The 19,163-nt window shown below is 37.2% G+C and overlaps 1 protein-coding gene across 1 annotated transcript in view; it reads right to left on the bottom strand.

Annotated features, from left to right (window-relative positions):
• The window catches only part of LOC111632231, a 122,569-nt gene extending 103,715 nt beyond the window's left edge, over positions 1–18,854 (bottom strand). Inside the window, exons 1-2 of the mRNA XM_023376608.1 lie at positions 18,797–18,854; positions 17,914–18,005 (exon numbers count right to left, since the gene is read on the bottom strand). Of these exons, the coding sequence (XP_023232376.1) occupies positions 17,914–18,005; positions 18,797–18,854 (150 nt within the window). The remainder of the gene's footprint in view (positions 1–17,913; positions 18,006–18,796) is intronic.
• Positions 18,855–19,163: the final 309 nt, after the last annotated feature.

The following is a 19,163-nucleotide window of genomic DNA, read 5'->3' on the forward strand; positions in this document are numbered from 1 at the left end:
AAAGAAAAGCTCCCTGATGTAACCACTCGGCTTCCCAGGAAAAAGAAACCACACATAGTATTATACTCTGTCCCCATCCAAGAAACTGAAGATGACATAACTAAAAGCATTTACTATCAAAACGAACTTATAAACGAAAACTTCACCAAGGAGAAATTTCACAATCCAATTCTGTTTAAAATTCTCTACCAGAAGGAAGGATATTCAATTTAGGAACCGCATTGTTGAAGTCACTTCTAAACTACTGTAAGTAGATGCATGCTAATGCTGGGCAGAGTCAACATTGAATGGTCCCAGTGCAGAGTGGGTGATTTTTGCCCAGTGCTGCAGTGTTTCCGCTGCTGCAGCTTTGGACACTCCTCTAGAAATTGTACCCAGACTAAAAATACCTGCAGTCAATGCAGCCAGGATCATACCTTTAGGGAATGCCGTAACTAGAAACTAACACCGAAATGCTGCAATTGTTTACATGTAAAATTGGAGAACACAGATCATAACGCAAGAGACAGCTTCTGTCTGATCTACCAGAGAACCATATCCACCCTTATCTCCAGAACTGATTATGGATCAGAATAATCAAAGCCATATCTGTTTTCTGCAGATTAACTTGGGCAGGGGCATTGACACCACTTCCTTTCTTGCTGCAAACATTCACAATTTTCATTTCATCTTTATTCAGAAACCTTATTGCTACAAAAATACTTTGGCCTGTCTCCCCACCTCCCTGACCATTGCTAAGGGCACCAAAAGCTATCCATGCACCATTACTGCCATTAACAACAATAAATTCCCAATTCTTCTCCATAAGCAGTACAGTGATGAACATATATTGTGTGCATTGAGACCATTATCAATAAAACAAACTTCATTATAATCAATGTCTACTGTCCTTATAATAATAATATCCGCAATTTTCTGGACCTATTGCAAGACATCATCAATAACCTTCAAACCAACTACCTCCTTCTTGTTGGGGAAACCAACTCACTCTCTCCTGTCTGCGGTGGGGAGCAGCTAGATGACAGGGGCACAGTTCTGGAAGACTTCCTTGCCACCAATAACCTTGTTCTTGCAAACAGTCCACTCTCTCCGCCCACGTTTTCCAACTCTATAGGACAAAGCTGGATTGATATTACAGCTGCATCACTCGATTGTCATAACCTCATTACCAACTGGAAAGTCCTTAACGAAACTACGCTTAGTGAGCATGCATACCTCAACTTTTCAATGAACAGTACCTACAATGCTAAAAATTATAATCCCTCTTCACGGTTTAATTTATCTCGCACAGACTGGGATGGCTTCTCCCACTACCTCCAAACCAGGCTTACTATCTACAACCCTACGGACTTTCAAGACGCCTGTAATTTCATCAATAGCTCTATTAACTATATCAATACCGCATGCAACCTCTTCATCCCCCGTACCCCTTCTAACCGCAAAGCCATGGTGGAATGCCAATCTCACCGACGTGCGTAAACAGATGAAACACCTCCAGAAAACCTACCAAAGATGTAAGAGTGAGCCCCAAAGCAGTCAGCTCAGGACCCAATACCTGGATCATCAGAAAAAATACAAGCAGGAAATTAAGACTGCCAAGATTGCCTCTTGGAGGAATTACTGCTCCAAAGCCTCTAGCAACCCATGGGAATATGTCACAAAACTCTGTACTGGCAAGCTGAGAAAAAGACATCTTCTGGAAACCACCAATAACGAAAATATCTTCGACGCAATCAAGCAACAAATTAACACCTTCTGTCCTGACAACAACCCTGAAGACGACAATACACAGCACCAAGACATCAGGACCCTCAATTATGATAACATAAATAACCAGAACATCCCTCCTTTTGAGCACCATAAGACAGATAAGATCTTCAATGAACTCAATACCACCAAGGCTTCAGGCATCGACAGCATCCCTGCTAGGCTTGCTAAAGAGATCTGGAGGCTTTTTCCTGGTCACCTCCATGTTTACAACACCTGCCTGCAGTTTGGTGTCTTCCCCGAAGATTGGAAGATGGCCAAACTGACTCTCAGTCCTAAACCTGGCACGTCCACTTGCAGGCTAATCTCTCGCCTCTCTATACTGGGAAAGGTACTTGAAAAATTAATTTCTACCAGACTTACTTGGAATATTGAAACCACTCAACAGTTACAAGAGACCCAATACGGCTTCAGGCATCAAAGGTCCTCCAGTGATGCTATTAATGCAGTCACAGCCAGCTGGTCACATCTGCTCAATCAACATAAATACGTCCTAGGCATAAGCCTAGACATTGAGAAGGCTTTTGACAACATCTGATGGCTGCTGATTCTAAAAAGGCTATACGATACCACTTGCCCAACTAACCTGTTCAATTTACTACACCCCTACTTAAGCAGCAGGAAAGCAGTTCTCCAACTTGGAAATCTCTCGCATCATAAAGATGTTGTCTGAGGCTGTCCGCAGGGCTCTGTCTGTGGCCCCCTGCTATGGAGCATTACCTTCAACGAGTTCCTCAGCACTACATTCAGCCAAGATTCCAAAACTGCATATGCTGATGATGTCATAATACCGGTAGGCAGCTCTTCAAGGGCTGAGCTTGAAAGGAGAGCAAACAACATCCTCAATAACATCAACAGCTGGGGCACTCTCCACAAGATCCATTTCAACTCCTTGAAGACCAGGGGCATTGTCTTTAACAGTCCAAGGAAACCCAACCTATACAAGAGGGTCCCAATGATCAAAATGGATGGGTATTCCATCAAAATCAAAACGACATTAAAGTACTTGGGCATCATACTCGACTACCACTTAACCTGGGAGCACCATATTAAATACGTCTGTGATAGAGTGGGCCTTATCTTCCACTCATTTTCTAGGATAGCTAAGAATAACTGGGGCTTAAACTCTGAGGTGATGAGCATGGGCGTAGCCAGAGTTTTGTTGTAGGGGGGCCTAGTAGAGGCCAACCTAACACAAAATTGAATTATTTCAAATTATTCATAACATTGGGCACAGTGGACCTTTTTTTTTTATTAGTATTTAAAATTTTTAGCTTTCAGTTTTTTGTTGTTTCCAGATCGGCTTAACACTTTTTCGGCTGTGATTTTCTGGGGGGGCACCAGGTTCACTGGGGAGGGCCGTGCCCACCCAGGCTCCCCCCTCGCTACACCCATGGCAATGAGTATTATTTACAACGCCATCTTTGTCCCCATTGTCACCTATGGGCACGGCACTTGGGGCAGTGCAGCTACCAAATCTCATTTACACCAAAAATTGATTTCTGCCCAGAGAGCAGTCCTCGTTTATATTGCTAAGGCCTACCTGACTACCTCTAAATCCAGCCTTCAATTGATCTGTAAGAAGCCCCCAATTGACAAGGTTTTCAAACTCCACAGCAGTATCTGGAGCATCAAGTGGAGAAATGACATCAATACCTACACTAGTATTCTTCGGGCAGACCAGCTGGAACGTCCGATTAATTTTGCCAACTAGCCTTATCCTACTGAGCTCCCTAACTTTGGCTTCTCATCACACTCCCTCTATCGACTTATACACCGACAGCTCAAAGATTGACAACATGGTGGGCTGCAACTTTGTGTCATTTCAAAAGGGCAACGAGATCTTCCACCACAGGACTCGCCTCCATGGTAATTGTTCTGTTTTTCAGGCCAAGCTGCTCGCCATCAGGCAAGCAATCAATTGGAACACAAACTTTCCATAACACCAACATCATTCTCCTTTCTGATAGTAGTTCTGCCATCTCTATCCTCCATCGCCGTAACCTTCACCCCATTGCCTACGACATCCACATGATCCAAAGTAATTCAAACAACTACTATAGCCTCAACTGGGTTCATGCCCACCAGGGCAATGTCGGCAACGAGCGTGCTGACTTCCTCGCCAAATCTGCTGCCACCAACCAAACCCTGCACATTGAGTATGATAAACTAAACCTGAAAACCATCAAGAAAATCCTTTGGAATTATCTTCTTGCCAACTGGAAGCGTGACTGGGACTCCAGCAACAACATCACCCATCGGTTTCTTCCTGACATCTCCAATAGGTACAGTTACAGGTGGATCATTCCAAACTTTCAACTCACCCAATTCCTCACCAATCATGGGCGAGTTCATTCATATCTGAAACGCTTTGTTAACCCACACAACAGTGGACTTTGTGTCACCTGTAACTCTCAAGACTGCTGTCTTCATTATATTCTAGACTGTCCCATGCTGGAGCATGAGAGGCTCCAATTACATACTATCATCGACCTCAAGCACGGGCATTGGCCTAATAATAATCAAGACCAACTTAACGACCTGGTCAATGATAGGGACACTTTTAATCAGCTCACTATTCTCATCAAGTAATATAACAAAAGAACCAACATCCCCACCTGTACCCAAGCTTCTAGTAACCTCTTCTGCTCTGCTCGGCACCTTCCGTCCTGTGCACCTGTATATGTAGTATATTCCTTCATTTCTTTCATAATTTGTATTATCTTTATGTAATCACCCTATTCTTATTTTGTAAATGTATATTTTATTGTACTCTCTCTTACCATTTATCCCTTATTGTACGTGCCTTATATTCACTGTAGCATTTATTGTACGTGGTTTTTTTCTTATTATTTTATGTAATCACTGATCATTCTGCCTATCATTTGTAATCATTTGGTCATTCTGTCAACCATAAGTATTCATTTGTTACTCTGTTATTGTAACAATTTGTCATTCATATGTAATGTAATGTAATCCTAATGTAATACTATGTGATTTGTATTCTGTGAACACTTTTACTCCATTTTGTATGCGACTCCCATGTAAAAACAAATTTGCCATATCTTGCTCTCTGTAACACTCATCCAGTTGTGCCCAGCGATACTGGATATGTACTTTAGTACCTTAATAAAATAAATGAATGAATGAATGAATGCCTCTTGTATGCCAAAAAGTTCTGCTTAGTAATTTGAACAAGTGTTCCAGTTTGAAGGTTTGATGATAGACTTCTATATTTCATTTGTATGATACAAATGCAGCTCCTATGCCTTTGTCTGACTTGGAGCCATCAGTATGTATATTTATTCCAGCTCTTGAATCATTGTTATCTATTGTAATGCCAAACTTAATGTCTGGTCTTGATAGACTCCAGTACTTGATATCCAGTTCATATTCCATTAATTCTTCTGTTATATCAGGGATCGAGGGTAATATACCGCTTTTCGCATGATATTTCTTTGCTCGTTCTTCTATAATGTATTTGACAGGTGATTTCCCTGTCAAGACTAATAAGGCCTCTGTTGACACTGTCCTTTAACATCTGGCCATATTAAGTACTGCCAACCTTTGTTCTTTAGCCAGTTGTTTCTTCTGAAGGGTTTTGTAGGCACTAGGCCACCAAGAAGAGACTGCATAGGTTATGCATTGAGATAAAGAGGTCTTCATATATTATGTCCATCGCCTCTGATTTTACCTCTCAGGATCCTCTTGCTACCTGGAGAGCTTACACATCACCCTCATATTTTTTATTTTAATCTCCTTTGCATGTTCATTTCAAGAGAACTTATTGTCTAAGATTACTCCTAGATTCTTCATTGTCTTCACCATCTTAATTGATTCATTTTGCCATTTTAATAGTGGATGGCCTTCTCATAAGCATGTTCCCACTTCCTGAGTATACTATTCCAAGCATCCTTTTAGGATTAAAAAGGAGCTTTTGCTCTGTTTCCCACTGAGTTATCTTTGTAAGGATGTAAGTATCTTTACGCTCAATATCCCTACGAGAATGTTCAGGAATTATAATGAATAAGTCATCAGCATAAGCAATCGCCCTTATATTATGCTCTGTAATCTTCCTTAAGATGCTGTGAAATGCAATGTTCCAAAAACTAGGACCCAATTTGGAACTCTGCAGGCATCTTCTCTCTAAGTTCCTTTCTACCCTTATGTAATTCATCTCAAAATATGCCAATCGATTAGAGAAGTAGTCGGCCACTAAATTATATAAATTCCAAGGGCACTTTAATCTTCTTAACTTCATCAATATTCCTTGCCACCATGCATGGTCGAACGCCCCTTTGATATCGAGGCTGATCACCATGTCGTATTTGTTGTCCTGCAATTTATTGTTAATATCACCTTATTGATTGCATCTTCCATGGATTTTTGCTTGCAGAATCCATACTGCACATCAGTCAGACCACTTCTTGTATTAATATTCCATATTATTCTGTTTATCATTAGATTGTCCAATATTTTCCCCACTGTCAGGAGCAGGCTAATAGATCTAAAGCTCGATGGGTCTGAGCAATTGGTCTTATTTGGCTTGGGTATAATCACCAACAAAGCTCTTTTCCATGCACTTGGAAAAGTGCTGTACAATAGACACCAGTTAAAAATCTTTGCCAAAACCTTAGGGCAACTCCTCCAGATTTCCTTGAGTATGTATAAATTTATTCTGTCCTTGCCAGGGGCATTATAAGCCTTCATTTTCTTAATACTCGTCTCTATCTCGTCTTCCGTAAATGGCGGATCATTGTCCATCTCGTATTCTGTTTGAATTTCATCTCTTATCACTCTATGATACTCTCCATCGTCATTTATATCATCTTTAGGGAAAAAGTGGGACAGTAGGGTGTCCACTATTTTCTCCAAGGAACTAGTAAATTTGTCCCCAATCCTGACTGGATTATAGCACTGATCTTGCTTTAATTCTGTCAGTACTTATCTTATATGTCATACCTCATGGATCTCCTGTGTTATCTGTACAAAAGCACTTCCATGAGTCCAATTTATACTGTTTAATTTTGCTCTTATAAAACTTTTCAAACTTAATATAAATGTCTTTTCGTCTGTTTCTTTCAACAAGGTTGTAGCAATGTTGGCATCTACGCCTGAGCTTGTTATTATGCTTTCAAATATGTGTCAAGTCGTCATTCCACCATTTTACCATGTATCTTTCAGTCTTCTTCACCAAAATACACTACCTACATATATCTTTAATGATGTTAATGAACCTCTATATACATTCCTCCACTTGCTGCCTACTAATTCCCTTCAAAGCTGAGAATTCTTTCAGCTTGTCTTCCAGCCTCTTGTCAAATTTGTTCCAATTAGCTCTATTCATATTGTACAGACTACATAAATGTTTTTCCATAGTTGGCTCTGCCCACATTTGAAAATAAATAGGCCTATAATTGCTAAGGCTTGAATCAATATTAACCTCTCACTGTTGAACCAGAGAAAGGCTCCATTGTTGCATATTGTTATATCTATCCAACTCACTCTTCTTGGACCATCAAACATTGGAGGGGAATCTGGATCATTAATGATATGTAATTTCTGTTCTGCCATGAACTCCAGCACCTCGTCTGCTTCTTTATCGTAAACTGTTCCACCCCAGACTGGGGACTGGACATTAAAATCTCCACCTATTATTATTCCGCTCTCTTTATATTGTCCTGCAATCTTGTCAATCTTTATAAGGATCTCCTGAATAAGTTCCCCAAAAGTATGGTATACACTAAACCACACTATTCGCATTCTGTATGTTATCATTTCAGCATAAGCCACATTTGCATCACTCAACTCCTGACAAAAGTGAATAGCTATTTCCCTGTTGGTGCAGACTATTGCTGCCGAGGGTTTCTCGCACTGCATTACTGTTAGCTTTATACCTAAGCAAGACACTTTGACATTTATTGTATACTGCTCTTGAATTAAAGCTATATCATTATCTTCCATCTTATTTAAAATTGAGTTAGCCACAGTTGCCCTCTTTATATTAATCTGGATTATCTTTATACTTTTATAGCCTTTGTCCATAATCTGTTCAGCTTATAATAAGGTTTTTTATCCTTTGACCTATTGGGCATTTCCTATCTAGTGCATTATATCCTGTATCTGTGTGCTTCTCATGTTTGCAATTTACACATACTTTAATTGTGTTCTTGTTCGGGCACTATTTGAACCTATGATTCTGCCCACACTAGCTACATATGGGCTTTTCCTCAATAGTCCTTGGCAAAATGGCCCATTTTACAACAGTTATAACATTGTATAATTGGAATAAAGTCTTCAATAGTGCAAGTCTGACCCAATTGATATTCACCTTTTTAATTGCCATCAATGTCTTCTGTATTGGAAGTGACACCTCTATTACCCAGATAGTAACTGGTTTATTTCTGTTTCCTATTTTGAATTTAGGGTTAAAACCCTTTTAAACTCCTCTGTGATATACCTGCATTCATACAGTTCCATATTCTCTTCGTATATGAAGTTTGGCAATTCTGCTTTATCTATCTTGCGGGGGCACCATGTATAATAACCTCAGGCAAGCATTTCCATCACACTTTTGCCTCAAGACCTTCAATCTTCCCTATCGCCTGTTCCAGTATTCCTTTGTCTTCTGTTCTCACTACCTCAACAACTATAGCCCCTTTGCTAAGCTTTCTGATGCCTTTATTGTCAATTTTGAGTTTGTGGGGCTGTATATGCTTCTTAATCTTCTTCTTCATTTCCTCAGTTTCTCCCTTTCCAATCTTGGGCTGAATAATTACTACTTCTCTCTTCTGTACTATCTGCCTATTAACTCTTGGTAGATTCAATGCCTGAACAAATGTTTTTTCTTTTCCTACTCAACCATCACTGATTTCATCCAATCTTTCATTTATTTTCTCAAACATCTTTGCAACTGTACTTTCCTCTCTTGCCATGATCTCTACTATACGGGAGACTTTTCCGAACATGGTCTCGAGACCCAATCTTTTATCCTGTATTTTGTGTCAACTACTTCAACAACTCATTCTGCACTTCCTTTGCAGCTTTCACTCTAACTTCGAGTGCTCCCACTTTGCCGGCTCCTGACAGGATTGAGAATTCATTGCCAAGCACTTCCTCACACTCTCTGAAGCACTATTTGTGCTTTAATGTTTTCAGGCTGAGAAGCCATAGTTAGCCTTTAGAAAGGTTTTTTATTATGCACAACTGTTCAGCTTCCCCCGAAGGGTACTAGAGGCTGAACCTTCAGAAGGTATACAGATATAACTTTCCCAGAGAATCTCGTAAAAACTAACAGCAAAAAAGAGTAAGCCAACAAACGCTCAGATAAATCGCCAAAAATAAATACTCACGATGAGACCACAGCCCCAAACACTGTCAACAATGAGAACTGAATAAAAAGTTAAAAATCCAATTCCTGCACAGCCTGACAGAAAGGCTGAAGAGACAGGTGATGACCCATGATCTGCCAACCTTCACGGAAACACTGAAAGTAGCAATCCGCGAGGAAACAATAGAACAACTAGCAGGAAAAACACAGAGTTTAGTCACTAGAATCTGAGAATCGTGACACTGTTGGGAGAAGCAAACACATCTAGAGAATCAGCCCTAGACACAAAAATAGCCCAACTTTCCAAACAACTAGAAACAACAGGGAAAAGATTGGATCAACAGCCAATGCCCAAGCCGATAAACAACTTCCAAAGAGAGGAACCCTTACAAACAAATTGAACCCAAGAAGCTGATAGGACGAACAACGGGATGCAAAATTCGCAGTATCCCCAAAACTCACAACAATACCCACTGCAACAATTTTCCTCGTAATCACCACATGCTTTTATGCACACAGTCAACAAACATTGTCAGGAAACTGGAACTTTACTAGTAATGTGAAATTCTTTCTTTCGTAGATGATGAAAGTGAAATCTGTAACTTTTATCCCTTTGTGCTGATACTATGTATCACGAACAAAGCTTTGACTTTTGTGCCATGGTTAATGAAAAAATTGATGTTATGTCAGAAAAAGAAATCTGTGAAAATTGTCATTCACACATATATTGTTCAAATCCAAAAAGTGTCACGAGAAAAACACTCACATAGAAAACTGTCATAAATTGAGCAATTTATACAATTGGAAAATGAGGAAAACTGACCCTCCAATTTGAGATGTGCAGAAAACAATCAGACCTGTCACAGTAAAACAAACCGTTTATGAACTGATTCAACAGGAAAACAATCACAAAAGAACGTTCAGCAGAATTGAGGGAAACATCCCCTAAGAACCACATGACCTCGATTTATAGTCACCTGTATCAGAAATCAACAGCAGAAACTGTCGTGTCACGTGTTCACAAGAAAGACAATCAAAAGAAAGGTGTCTGCAAAGGATGTGTCGAGTTTGTTGAATGTCCACCATCCATGCAGACATTCGTTCATTCTCCAGCCCAGATTCTGTTGGAAAACTTGAAAGAAAAGAAGACAAAAAACAGTAATCTCCTGAATGACAGACTGAACAAAACCAAGTCAAATTTAGACTCCTTTATGGCTTTTCAGAAAAAAATTAAAATCTTTTGAAATTGGTATGACTTGCTAAGTCTACAGAAATTAGAAAAAATGTTCTCAAAGGAATCCGTACCTTGACAAAATCAAATAATGTTATACGAACGTAACGAGCAGCAAACAAATTTGTTCTTGTTCAGGAAATGTTTAAAAAAAAAAATTTTTTTTGTCAAAATAATATTTAAAAGCACAATTCTTCATTTAATCAGTCGTAACCCATTCTATGTTCAGATATAAAGAATGTTATGTGACTGTGACAATCAATTAATCGAAATTGAATATCACTTACATGATGTGACGAATGTGCATATTTCAATGTAATGCAAAATGGAACACGCACAAGGAAAAAAGAACAGAAGACGATTGTTAAGGTGATATCATTTTCAAAAATGGAAGCAAACTGCCAGCTTCCGAAGCTGCCAGAGAAAATGTCACTGGCACCAGAGCAACCTTTTCAATTGGTAGGAAGCCCTTTAAAGACTCAAAACTAGTTTAAACAAAAATGGATGTAAAACAAAATATAATTTTACAGAAATTATTTGACACAGAGATGTAACAGTTATTGTGAGGTATCGGGTTTATCGACGTCAAGTGGTGATGCTGGACCTTGACACTTTTGTTGTTAGTCATACTCAGGATGGTGTCAGATAAACCATCCTGGGCAGACTTTTCGCACAACCCAAAATGGCCTTGAATTCTACCTGGTGACAGGTAAGAGACCAATAGAAAAAAGGGAAAAGGATGTCCAAACTAACTGGGAGAAGATACGTAGAAAAAAAAAAAAATATATATATATACAAAACCTTCATGTAAAAAAGGACAGATCCATTCGATCCATTAGACCCTTCTTGTGAACGATCCATTAGTTCAATCTATCAGTTTGATCCAGAAGGGCTTGGTCATCTAAATTGTCATCATCCTCAATGCAAACATAGAAAACATCGTTGACTCCTTCCGTGATAACTTCAAGTGTGCAAATTTCAACAAGTTTGAATTCTTGACTATCTCATCACTGCCACGGGGCTACCCATTCAGCAACAATCAACAAAACACCAATGGAAACCAACATCGAGGTTCTACATTATTTTCAGGATTGAAATGTTTGGATGTAAGATAACCTTTAACCAAATAAACAGTTTTCTTCTGTAACACTCAGGGCCGGATCATCACATAGACAAATGAGACAAATGTCTAGGGACCGGTTTTTAGAAAGTACTTCAAATTTGCTTATATAAACTACTCAATTGTTGACAAATTCATCAGTGTTTCGTTCGTAACAATGTTATTTTTCCATACAAATTGTTTTTTTCCTCAGTTCTACAATTTTGAACTTAAAAAATTGCATTTCTATCACTGAACATTCAGGATGCACAATGAGAATTTTTACAGATATAAGTCTGTTTCACGACAATTCTGTTCACCCGAGTGTTCATCCTTACACATTTTTTTTTTCTTTGTATGCTGACCTCTCCCGAGGAGAGCTCACCATTTACATTGCGTAAATAGACCGATGGGCGTAGGTGGCAGCAAGTGCTCCCGATCATGATTTTGACGCACATCCTTCATCTGCACTTCTGTCCACCATTTGCACATGTCTATGCGTCTCTATACCCAAGGAAATTCATCTACCGGTCCCTAACTTCTCAAAGTGTATCTGTGACAGTTGTGCCGTGGTTGTTGGCCAACCAATTTTGGTCATTTCCGCTGGCTCTGCCTGTTCTAGTGGTATAAACTTAGGATGAACTCATCCCAGGGGTCTATCATTTTGGGTGTTCATTGTTCTGGGGCTGAGTTTTTGGATTTCCCTGTCTCCTGATTGCACTTGACTGCAGCCAAAGATTCAAACTCCATTTGCGCTATGGCAAATTTCAGTCGATTTGCGTGAGTGTGTAACTTTTTTCCCGTATGGATATGTTGGATGACAAAGTTGACTGGACTGGTTTTTGCTATAATCCTACACAGTCCCTGCCATCTAGGTGCTAATTTCCTTTTCAACCCCGAAGGGACTACTACCTCTGTAACAAAAACTTGGTTGCCTATTAAAAATTTATGGGGTCTATTTTTGCACTGATGGTACATTTTCCTGTTTTGCATTGCTTTTTCTGCTTGTTCTTGGGCTAATCTATGAACTAGAATTAACCTCGCCCTTAGTTTGCTCATATAGTTCTCACTAACATCGTAACTAGGTCAGCTAGGTTCTGTGACAACATCGAATGGATAAACAGGATCTCTCCCATACACTAAATAGTATGGTGTCTGATTTGTGCTAGAATGTACGGTGGTGTTGTATGCAAAAAGAGCAAAAGGGACCATCTCATCCCAATTGCGTTATTTTGATGCATTACACAGATGTACACTATCTACCAAGGTGGCTCTACCATCCTATTGCATTGCAGGTGGTAAGCAGTGGTGAGCAGTCTCTCTATCTGCAAAAGCTCACAAACCTCTTGCATCATCTTTAATGTGAAATTTGCACTTCAATTGGTTAGTAGTTGCTTTGGAACTGAGTGTCTCAAGATTACCTGTGTAACAAAAGCTTTATAGCGACAGTTTTTGCGGTAACGCAAAAAATTATCCATGAAGACCAATAAATATATATTGCCTTTATGGGAGTAAGAAAGGGACCCTGGATATCAAGGGCTGTCCTCTTGAATACTAGGTGAATCCTAGGAAAAATCTTGAATGAGGTGTCAAGTAACATTCACCAAAAGTTACAGTTTTCTAAATCTAGGAAAAATCTGTAATGGTGCCTGATGTCTGTGCAGAGGTCGCTTTCGCATACTATACTCCTGACATGATTGACAATAGTGTGTTATGTCCTTGTTCATGTCTGTCCAATAAAATTGCATCTACAATTTTTTCCTTAATTTCTTCACTCCCAAGTGTCCTGAACTAGGGATGTCATGAAACATCTACAAGACATATTCGACCATGTTTCTGGGAATAACCAATCTGCCCCATATTTCATTTTTTTCAGAGTTTAACTTTCTGTGGTATTATGTCTGCTTTGCATCTAAATAAAATTCCCTACTCTCAGGACTCTGACTCTATTCTTGTGATGTTGAAGCACCTGTCAAACACCAACTAATTTCTATGCAATAGAGGTCCTTTTGTTGCTGTTCTTGGATCTAGGCCTTGCTGTATATAGAGTGTAACTTGTCAATGGATGCTATGGGCACTCTACTCAATGCATCGGCATTGGTATGGGCCTTCATGAGTGTAAAGGAAAGGCCTTGCATTGGTTTAACATTTGATTGTGATGGTTTGTTTTGGTTCACATTTTCTTTTGTTTCCCTTTTTGCTTTGAAAAATGCACCTATCTTAACTTCCCCTATTTAATTTTATTGGTTGAGTCAAAACATTCATAATCCTAATTGGTATTTTGCCGCAGTGTTGCATTTTCACTAAGACACCTAAGATAAACGCTCCTTCTCTATCCAAAGTGCAAGGTTTGACTACGCCTACCTAGTCAACGACTTCTCTTCTCATGTTTCCTTCCACAATGACTTCTGATCACTTCTGAATCATTCAACAGCATGACATCACTCTGAGTGTCATCTTTCCTTTCGTTTTTTCTAACTGTTACTCAGTGGTTTAGAGTTTCTAAACTACTTCTCTGTTCATACTTCGTTTTCCTCAATGTTTTATTTTTATTTTACTATTATTATCATTATTATTTTTATTATTTCTTAATGTATCTATTCCAAAAACAAAGCACATACTCAGTATTAACTGGGTCTTGATGCATACTATGCATACTTTACCCTATGATCTCAATATATGGGGCTCGATGCTGGTTGGCCACAAAACGTTATTTCACACTTTCTTATCTTTCTTGCCCCATCTTCAACCAAAACCCTATACCTTCCCCTTCTTACTTCTTTTCAAAGGCTAAGCCACTGGTACAGCCTTCTTAACATTTGCAAACCAAACCACTTCTCTGTTTATTTATCTGTGCGTGGCTTCCTTTCCTCATTCTTTTATACTTGTTACTTTTATTAAACTTGTTCTGATCTTCACTAACATTGTCTAAGCATGTCAAATTTTCTTTGAACCTACCGTGTTGATTCCTTTTCTCCTGTCCACTATCCTTTGTTTCTAATCTTTGAGGATTACTAATGTTGTTGTGAAAACGCCCATACCCAGAAGGTTATCTCATCTCCCCTTGGGAATATTAGCTTCACGTTTTTAACAGAAACGATTATATCATATTTCTCAATTATATCCCTTCCTAAAATTCCTTCATTTGCTTTGGTTATTTTAGGGTCTACCACGTAACATTCATGAGAAAACTCTAAATTACCAATCTTAAATCTCATGATATATTTCTCTGTTGTTTCTATCTCATGGCCGTTATTCTTATTAAATCTAACGCACTCATTTGCGCTTTTGACAATTTGCCTAAATCTTGAAAGAGCGATCTATTGTAAGTAGGGAATTCGATCCCGGTCCTTATTTCTAATCCCGGGATCCCGGGATTATTTCGGTATTGAGGGTTAATAAAAAATAAGAAAATCTTACAGAAATCAAAAATCAAAATTTAGACAAAAATCAACGTATTTTNGATACAGTAAACATGATATTATTTTTAAAAAAAATTTCAGGCTTAACATTGACGAAAATTCAACATGGCGTCATAAACAACAAATAAAAATTTCAACATCAAACAGGTTAAAGGTTTAGTTAAATGTGTTTATAGATTAAGTTTTTTCAGTTTTCAGACAACACCAACTTTGACACAAAGATTCTACATAATAAGATCCACAGAAATATCATATGGATAGTTTATTAAGGATAAACATGCACAAAAACTTGATTTTTTGCCAAACCTCTAACTTAAAACTAAAAAGTGTTAAGTTACGAGTTAAAAACTAAAATTTTTAACTCAAAGTCCAAATTTTTTTTTCCTGACCAATTCAAGTTAACCAGGTTCCACTGAATGAATATTGATTAAAATATCAATTTTAAACTAATTTTTTATTATCTAAGAAATTATACTATTTGAATTTTGATTTGTAGTTTTTTACATTTTGATAAAAGTATGGTCTTGTTTCAGACAGAGGTTGCATGTTAAGCAGGTACCATTTTAAACAAAATTCTATGTAAATTAGTAGTCCCAGATAGTTGCCTAAACACTTGTACAAGCATTTACAATTAACATAAAAGTGTTAAAGTTTGTATAAAACATTTTACTTATGTTTTTATTATAATGAATATTTAGTGCAATGTTTTTGAATGTATGAAGCAAACTGTTTGTATAACATAGTAAGGAAACTATAGGTAGCCCTCGATGTATGCTGGTTCATTTTACGCCAATTCACAATAACGCTGCTGTGCAATTCACCGTTTCACTGTGTAATGCCCTGGTTTTCCCTATGCTAGATTTGACTAGATTTTGTCCAGATTTGACCAATCCTAGCGAGACATGAGTCCACTACGACACCACGTGTTGTGGTAGAATCATGGATCGTTGGAATTGGTCAGATCTAGACCAATAGAGAACATTCCACAAACCATTAAATTTGAATGAGTTGCAGACCTGACATATAGCTACAGAAAAATGATGAAAAAGAAACTCCAAGAATTATGAAAACGGCCGATCTAAAGCATATCCTTTCAACTATAAAAAGTTTGACGGATGAACTTTGTGAGTTAAGACAATAATTGGGAGCGAAGTGCTAATGTAAAAAGAAGTATCATCGCATCCATTCGACCATATTCTGAAATTCTTAATGAAAGAAAACAATTAAAGATGGATACTTTTTTCCGAAAAATGTAAGCAATCCGAAAGTAAAATTTTTTAATGAAAACATTTCACTTTATTTTATGATAAAATACATTTTCAAAATTAAATTTATATGTATTTTATATTATATTGTATTAATAAACAAAATTATATGCTTATTTTTCACTTATGTAGAACCTAATCCTACACCTCACTGTAAATATGGGTTCATTTTATGCTGATTCAATTTGCGCAGGCTTTTGTAGGAACAAAACTGCAGCGTAAACCTAGGGCTACCTGTGCTTGAGCAAAATGTTTGTATAACATAGTAAGGAAACTAATTAATCTGTCTATCTCAAACATGTTTATCTCGAAAACCTCTTTATCTCAAAATTTATTTTTTCTCCTGCATTTTCAGCCTAAATTCAATATATTTTCCATGTTTATCTCAAATGATTTTCTCTCAAAATGTCTATATTTCAAATTATAGACTGAAGTGTCAATTACAAATTCAAAATTCAGTGACTATATTTTGATAGCATAAAATGTAATTGAGAAACAACTCTTGCAATATAATACATTGTTGCAACTAAAACTACCTTTCTCTCGGCTACTAGTTTGGTTTGTGTCTTATTGGTTGAAAAAAGTCGGGCATCAGAAACTATTGATACACTATTTCTGTTAAGATATGTCAAAAATTTTTATTTATATCAATTACATCAGTTTTATGTACAGTACTTGCTATGGTATTAATAAAATATCATACCTCCAATCAAACCTATTACTGTTTGCTATGTAGGAACCTCTACATCTTGAAACCTATCTATCTCAAATTTTTTTTCTTGTTTCCATGAGATTCAAGATAGACAGGTTCAACTGTACATGCAAACCAGAGTATTAATCATAGTGAATAACATTCACTAGTTCTCCATGTTTAGTATGTCAGAAACTGGAGAAACATGATTCAGTATGATGAAGAACGGGAAAACTTAACCATTTGCCATCTGCAAAAATATAAAACCACATATTTTTTCAGATGGCAAATCCTGCATAAAACAAGACCCTACTGTATAAACCATTTTATTTTGAAAACAACTATAGTATTTTTCCATAAAAAACTATATGTTTTTTGCATATTAAAAAAAAATAAGGTACAGTTGACTTCCCCCAATAACACGGGTTCATATAGTTCAGATTCCTATATGATGACGAAAAAATTGCGACAGTATTCGTACAAGCACACTAAAAAAACTCGTATAATTCAGTAAAAACGTCATCGCCAATTTGTGTTGCGACAAGATTGGTTGAATCTAGACCAATAGCAGATATTGTACAAACTGTTGAGTTTAAACGAGCAGCGGACCTACTAAAAACCATTTATTATTTAACGTCCATAAAAATTATATTTATATTAATGATATCTCCAAAGTTCAGTGAATTTTTCACAAAAAAATAATTTATCAGGAAGCAAACGAGCACCATTCAATGATAAGCTCTATGACTAAAACAAGCTTAAGCAATGGCATCGTCAAACGGTGCACATTTGGTAAGTAATCCTACAATTTTTTGTTTATAGCATAGTTTATACGGATTATTCCCAAAAAATTATACATATTTTGGAAATGTTGAGTCAAATTAGTCTAGAATCGACTAATTTTATGGAAGAAAACCTTTCAAACAGCCGTAGTCTGTAAACTGCATACATGCCAGGCTGTGATTGGCTCATGTATTTATAGACTCTTAGAACATCAATTTCATAAAGAATGGAACGTATCTACCGTGTTATAGGGTGGTCGACTGTACTGTACATCATTTCATACTTTTTATTTATATATTGTTTTATAGAATATATATATACATACCAAACAATAGTAATGAACAGTTACATCATTTAAAGTTTTCATTTCTCCATATTGCAAATCATTTTCATAACTGCTCATACAAAGCATACATTCTGAAATTTATAAAATGAAAAAATCATTAATAGTTATTCAAAAATTGTTAACAAATTTTATTTTATTACAATTCAATATTAGTAATACTGAATTGAATTTCTGAATGAAATTATAAAATATAAAACAAAGTTCAAACATTACTAATGAAATCATTAAAATGCCAAATTATATTATTTGTATGATTTTATCACTTAAATTAACAAATCTGATTGTAAAGATCAAATGTAAGTCCAGCTTGTGTAATTGATAACGCATCTGCACTGTGAACAGCACTGGTGCAAGCATACTTGGTGCCCTAGGCAAATGATGTGTGTTGCCCCCTTAGAAAAAAATTGATACACCAACATTTAAAAACAAAACATATTACTATATGCTTTAATGCAAAAAAACACAATCAAGTTAATAAGCATTACATATTTATTACCGATATAAAATACTACATAAATTATTATTAAGATCAAAGTTTCAGGCCTCACATAGAACATGTGGGTGAAGCAAGTTGGAATTTGGTACATAACTTACTCCTTTTCCGAGTAGCTGCATTGCAAAGTCACAGATTTTCCCCATTTTCCTTATTTTCTTTGAAAAGCTCACAGTTAAGGAGCTTTTCTTTGTCCTCGTTGCCAGCCACTGTGATGATAATGCCAGCATTTTTCATGTTCTGTATTCCCTCAATATGAATTTTATTCTTTTTGTTGTTTAATCCCATAATAAATTTGTCACGCATAACATCATTCTTAGCTTCATCATTGCCCCTTATTAGTACCATCTTAGTACTTTGTTTTTTTACCTGTGTTACCACTTTGCAGTTTCCTCACAGATGGTTTCCCTACTCTTGTTATATACATTAGCTAATTGTTCTTCACCTCCTCAACAGCCACTACTACTTCCTTTCAGATATCCATCAAAGTTTTAACTTGCATTTTCAAGATCTCATTCTTAACAAGAGCAGTTTGCAACTCTTTGTGCATCTGTCATATATTCCATAATCTTGTTTGCAATGACTTTTGTCATGCGGGAGTTCTTTCCATAACAGAATTGGCTTACTTCCACAAACATTTTGTGAATCTTGTCAATCTCACTCCCTGGTTGTGTCAGAACAGACCCTTGACTGCAGACCAATGTTTCGCATTCCATTGTATTGGACATCCTCCTCA

This window comes from Centruroides sculpturatus, unplaced genomic scaffold (genome assembly GCF_000671375.1).
Source record: "Centruroides sculpturatus isolate CEXI.00-Female unplaced genomic scaffold, Cexi_2.0 scaffold619, whole genome shotgun sequence".
In the NCBI taxonomy this organism is placed as follows: domain Eukaryota; kingdom Metazoa; phylum Arthropoda; class Arachnida; order Scorpiones; family Buthidae; genus Centruroides; species Centruroides sculpturatus.